Here is a 6000-nt window from a genome sequence, read left to right as displayed (position 1 = left end):
ATATTCTGGTGGTCTCTCTCCCTTTTCAAATCGTGTTTGTACTCCACTAGTGCGATCTGCACTTCTTGCGTCGTTAGAGCCCTAACTGATTCTAAGTGGTTCTGGGCTGGGTGTAACTCGTGTATATGGTTGGTCAATTTTGTTTGGTTCAGTTTTAAAATTCCACTGATTTGATTCAACTTTAAATTTCCATTGGGCTTGGGTTGGTTTAAATTTGGACTTGTCTAAGATCCAATTTATTTCCACTATCTTGTGGGCCTCGTTCATCAATTCAAAAAGGGAGGTGGGCCTAGCAATTCGTAAATCTGCCTTAATCTCCTCTTTTAGTCCATTAGTGGATGTGCTCATCAATAATTCTTCTCCTACCTCATTCATCGGTGCAGCAAACAACTCAAACTGCTCACGGTATTCGGTTACAGTTCCTGTTTGTTTCAACGCCACCAAGGACTCAAAAGCAGAACCCTTATAGGAGGGTCGAAATCGTTCAATTAGTGCGTTTTTAAACGTTCCCCAATTTGGAAACGGAGCTCTTGAATCAATCCACTAGAACCAATTGAGAGCCACTCCCTCCATGCACACCGCCGCTGAATCCATCTTCTCAGCCTCGGAAATCTTGTTGATGTTGAATACCGTTCGGCTCGGAAAGTCCATCCATATGGGTCTTCACCATTGAACACAGGTAAATCCATCTTTCTTATTTTCCGATCATCTCCATCGATCGCACTATTTCTAAGTCGCTCTAATCCTCCGGTGTTTTTCCATTGTGCTGGGCTTCCTTCTTCATTAGTCATCTGATTTCCTGATGTCTCTCCCTTATCTTTCCCTTGATCACCACTCTTCTACTTCTCATCCCTCAATCGCATCCATTCTTTTAATTCCACGACATACCCCTTGATACTGCCGATGTCCTCCTTAACACTTCCTACATCTTTTTCCAATCCCTTAATTCTGGCTTCCATCCTCGTATTAACCATAAGGATTCCTTGGCTCTGATACCAATGATAACAACCTGAATGATTCACCCTCAACCAACTCAACTCACACAGAGAACAAGATTAAACACTGAATAATGCACTGATATTTGTATTAATAATCTGTAGTACTTGATGTTTCAGAACTGAGAACTTTAATGGAAAAATGAAGAAGAACAGAATGAAGAAAATGAAAAGAAGAGATAACTCTAGCACTTCGAGGAGCTAGGAACCTCCCAATACAACTTTGTGAATAATCCCATACCCTGTACATCTTTCGTAACCTTTTTATACCCAATTATCTTAACAAACTTAGTCTACTAGTCTGTAGGCCTAACAAACTAATCTGCTAATCTGGTGCCACGTATATATATTTCTTTTTAAGCAACTCCCATGTGGCCTTCTAATCCACTTTATTCTTCCTCACGTACACCTTGCTGCTAGGCTGTGTAATTCCCTTGATGCCCTCCTCTGAACCTCCTGGAATGTTTAGTTTCCTATCAAAATATTGTAGGATCCTGACAAAAAGAAGTTTGGTGAAGAATTGTTATCCTACACTGATACACTCAACAGGGATGTGTATACTTCATTCATAGGAGACCCTGTAAAACAAGTTGGTATGTTTTGAAAGGTGTTGTATTTCCATGGTCAGGGTTTTTTGTATATAAACCGAACTAAAAAAATTAGAAACTTGGAACAGGTCCCACTTTCGATTACTTGGAAAATGCTCCTAATAAATTTTATGATGGCCCATTCTTCCTTGGTCAGTTTTGATGATGGCCTATTCTTCCTTGGTCAGTTTAGTTTGGTATGTTTACTATTTAATTATGTTTCTTTTGTTTTTTTTGGTTCATTTAGTGGCAACAAATAGATACTGAATATACTTTCTGGCAAATGCTTTACCCATGCACTTCACCAAAAGTTGTGTCAGTATCAGACTTCAAACCACCTGAATCATCATTGTTGTAATGTATTCTTTATTGTCATCACCTGATCTATGCCTGCAGTTGTCAACATATTTATTGGTCTGTCCACAATTGTAGAATACATAATGGTTTTCTTGAATGTGAAGTGCGAATGAAAATTAGTTCAGTATGAATCCTAAATATTGACACTGAAGGAATGAATTAAGAGTTGCAACCTTGAATTGTCCTAGGTGTGCAGGCTAACATTCATGACTGTTATTTTGTGTACAAAATTTGCAGCATCTTTGTAATGAGATAATTTTTTTGTCGCTGAAACACAAAAGAAATATTTGGCAGAAATAAAAAATGCAAGAAAATTAGAAAGCAATTAAGCTGAATGAAATCTGAATGCTACAAATACCAATAGCATGTGGAGCAGTAGTTTATCATGCCAAGTAGTGTGTTTGTGGGAATCTGAAAAAATTTTCATCAATGCATAATGCGTTTGCTACCATGAACTCAAATTGTATGATCTGATTACTGTAGATGTTCTTAATGACACCTATATGTCTATCATCTCTGGATAATTCATTGAACTTCATTCTGATGCTGGATTTGATATTTTACATTGCCCATAGGCAATAGTCACAATTGCGGATGAAGATGGAAATTATTTACTGGAAGCATGGGAGCATATTTTGACACGTGTGTCCAGTTTTGAGCACAATGTTCAGGTAATTACTCATCATCCCATTTATGAATTATCATTAATTAATTATAACATAACATATCTTTCGTTAGGTGTGCTGGGAGAAATTTGCAAGGCACTTTGAGGTGGAGCTGAAGGAGGTGAAGCTAAGAGATGGATACTATGTAATGGACCCTCAAAAAGCAGTTGAAATGGTAGATGAGAACACTATTTGTGTTGCTGCTATTCTTGGTTCCACTCTCAATGGAGAATTTGAAGATGTTAAGCTTTTGAATGATCTCTTGACTGAGAAGAACAAACAAACTGGGTAATTATTTATTATTAATATGCCAATTTACAATTATTCATTACCTAATTTTACAAACTAATTTGTATATTGTTTTTGTAGACGGGACACTCCAATCCATGTTGATGCTGCAAGCGGTGGGTTTATTGCTCCATTCCTTTACCCGGAGCTTTGAGTGGGATTTCCCGTTGCCTTTGGTGAAGAGCATTAATGTGAGTAGGCATAAATATGGATTTGACCAATTCATTTTCAAAGAAACCATTAACATACTAACCATTTTGTAATGGATGTTTATATTAAGCCAATAGTACCATTAATTATTATATGCTAATGGATGTGAGAATATGTAAGATATAATTGGGAATGTTTAACGTCAAATGAGCTTGATCTAAGGATGATTGTAATGATCGATGGTGTTAGAATCCTTTAATCTTAAGCTATTGCTTTCCCAAGTTAACTTCTTATGTTGGTGGATTCTCATTGGTTGCTTGGTATCTGATGCATATATATAACATTATTCAAGTTACTTTCAGTGTTGCTATCTTAGACTACGATTTCTCATTGTACATTACTGTAATTTGATTCACATAGTGCTATAAATATGGACTCTGATTTGGATAATCTTTTTCCTGGAATATAAGTGTTTGTTATTACAAATAAAACATATCGATATTTGTGATGATGGAACTGTTTGTCTGAATTTTTGAGCTTGGAGCCTCCAAAAATGGTTCCATGGAAATTAGTTACTGAACTTGGAAAATGTTGTAACATTAAGTACATTGCAGGATGGGGAACAAATGAGGGCTGATCGTATTCATCCTTAAAATTTACTGAGTATGTTCCTCCTTGCTAAGAATGTACATATTCGCTTCACCAATGCAAAGAATGTTCCACACGTCACACGGCTAATCCATTCTAATCTGAACCCAAATCCGATTATGAAACATAATATATTATCATAATTTATGTTCCATAAATAGGATTTGATAGTAGTTGAGACGGTTTGGATGACATTATTAGCTTCTTATACATATTCTTTGCATCTGAAAGAGAAGAATTAAGTAACTATAATATTATCGATGATAAAATATGCTTAACAACTGTTATGTTTGAATAGTTGATTTCTGTTGTCAAGCCCCCTCCGAGTATCCCTATTCCACCAGATCCGGGCGCTTCAGGAGACTCAGGATCCCGAAAGGAAGGTGAATACTCTTAAAAAAAAAACATTCATAAAAACAATTTGTCTATAGCGAAAGTGAAAAGTAGTGCATTGCATGTTTAAGGTTTAGAAAGTAGAAATACACAATAATTATTCTAAAAACAGGAACTGAAATCCAATTACAAGAAAACATAGTATCAGAGTCCACTAAAGTTTGTAAAAGATGCAAATCATCATGCGTCAAGGCCAACTAGAGCGTAGAGTATGCTCCCACAGAACCGATCTACGATCTGGGGGAGGAAACATAAAACAGTGGGCTGGGAAGCCCAGTGAGCGGATAATAAATTATACGAAATAATTTTAACTGGAAAACAAGTATGAATAATTGTATGCACACAACACTAGTGCACTATATGACAAGGCAACAACAGTATATATATATTATCTCGGATGCCATGAAATCACACACCACTATCATATAAAATAAATCATTATCACACCCTACTGACTTAGGGGTCAGATCATAACTATGAACCAGTCCCTAACTCAGACATGAAGCTACACCACCACAGTCTACCTCGGGGTGGCACCATCCGCAGTCTACCCTCGGGATGTACAGAACATATCATTGGATAACCATGCTCAACCCACAGTCTACCCTCGGGGTGTCATGATAGATATCAAATATAATCTCGCCCACAGTCTACCCGGAGCGTCCAAAATCCCACACCGGCCAATACCGCCTAGTGTAATCCGCCTGGAGGCGTCAGGCGTCCGCTTGTTCTATAGGATATACCAATGGTTCGGTAGGAAAGACCATCTCAATGCGCGCATGAGGATAAATATCAAATACTAGCTGATGTCTAGAGGGGGACGGTTACGGTTTCCAATCCGGAGTCAAACATAATAATAATATGCATCCACAATTTCATTCAAATATGCATCATGCATGCCTTACGATATTAAAGTATAATATAAAATTTCAATAAAAAGGTATGAAATCATGAATGCAATGCTCACCACGTCAAAATACAAAGTATGTAAAAAATTCTATTTGCACCCTATATTATCATCAATTTTACTAAAATCCCACATTTTAATCTTTGCAGTCAACCCCCAAACTGACTTTCAACTTTGACAATACACAACATAACCAAACACAATGCTCCTCACCAAAATTTCTTTTCCCATACAACCTCCCCACTAATTAACATCAAAGCCTAAACCCAACAAAAATAATATAAACACTCAAGATAAACTTTCGGCAATCCCCATTGCAAAATTCATGAAACTAAACCCATAACAATAAATCATCAATATGACAGTACCAGAACACAAATGCTGCCTATTGTTAAATTTCATTGTGTCAAACCAACTTAACCAATCAATTATCGATTGCATTCTTCTCTGTCCAATAATTGCTTAGCATTCTCGACCATAAACCAACACAACAAAAATATGAAGAGTGACAACATGCATAACATCCAAATGTCCACAACCACACATGTATATATAAACCAAACCCAACCAGGCCAAAAAGACAGCCTAATACATGTAACATAGTCCCAGCAAAAATTTAAATTCACATAACAATACAAGATGCAATAAGGCTCCACACCACCCATACCAAATCCCATATTTTAGCAAAACATTTCACGCACATAACCCAAAATACCCAACCTGCAGCCTCTGAATTAGACTTCAAATTCCAACCAAAAGTTCATAACATACAGGAACACTCCCATAATTCAACACTTAGCCGAACTTAACCAAAAAAATATCAATAAGTGAGCAAAAGCATGCCGGACAACTTACTTTAAATATACTTTATAATCTTATAACTCAACATATTATACCAACAATAAAGCAGCCAGCACAAATAAAAAAAAAATAACCCAATCAAATGTGAATGCAAGAGCATGGAATTTTTAATGCATTTACTAGTCCACTCACACAAAAATTTAGCTCAA

At 36.7% G+C, this 6000-nt stretch overlaps 1 protein-coding gene across 3 annotated transcripts; it reads left to right on the top strand.

The window, feature by feature from the left end:
- The first annotated feature begins 357 nt into the window (after window positions 1-357).
- On the top strand, window positions 358-3091 carry LOC116105467 (glutamate decarboxylase 1-like). Of its 3 annotated transcripts, none has more exons than XM_031391887.1 (6): window positions 358-679; window positions 1116-1588; window positions 1672-1779; window positions 2515-2610; window positions 2678-2892; window positions 2974-3091. In XM_031391887.1, exons 3-6 carry the CDS (start codon window positions 1696-1698, stop codon window positions 3044-3046), a joined length of 468 nt encoding a protein of 155 aa, XP_031247747.1. In that variant the 5' UTR covers window positions 358-679; window positions 1116-1588; window positions 1672-1695; the 3' UTR covers window positions 3047-3091. The 3 variants fall into 3 exon arrangements, with proteins under 3 accessions (XP_031247747.1, XP_031247749.1, XP_031247748.1); XM_031391888.1 differs by having other exon boundaries at window positions 664-679; window positions 1486-1588; XM_031391889.1 differs by lacking the exon at window positions 1116-1588.
- The last annotated feature ends 2909 nt before the right edge of the window (window positions 3092-6000 follow it).

This window comes from Pistacia vera, unplaced genomic scaffold (genome assembly GCF_008641045.1).
Source record: "Pistacia vera cultivar Batoury unplaced genomic scaffold, PisVer_v2 Contig5, whole genome shotgun sequence".
Taxonomy (NCBI): Eukaryota; Viridiplantae; Streptophyta; class Magnoliopsida; order Sapindales; family Anacardiaceae; genus Pistacia; species Pistacia vera.
The sequence above is the reverse complement of the archived record's forward strand: the minus strand, read 5'-3'. Positions and strand labels throughout refer to the sequence as shown.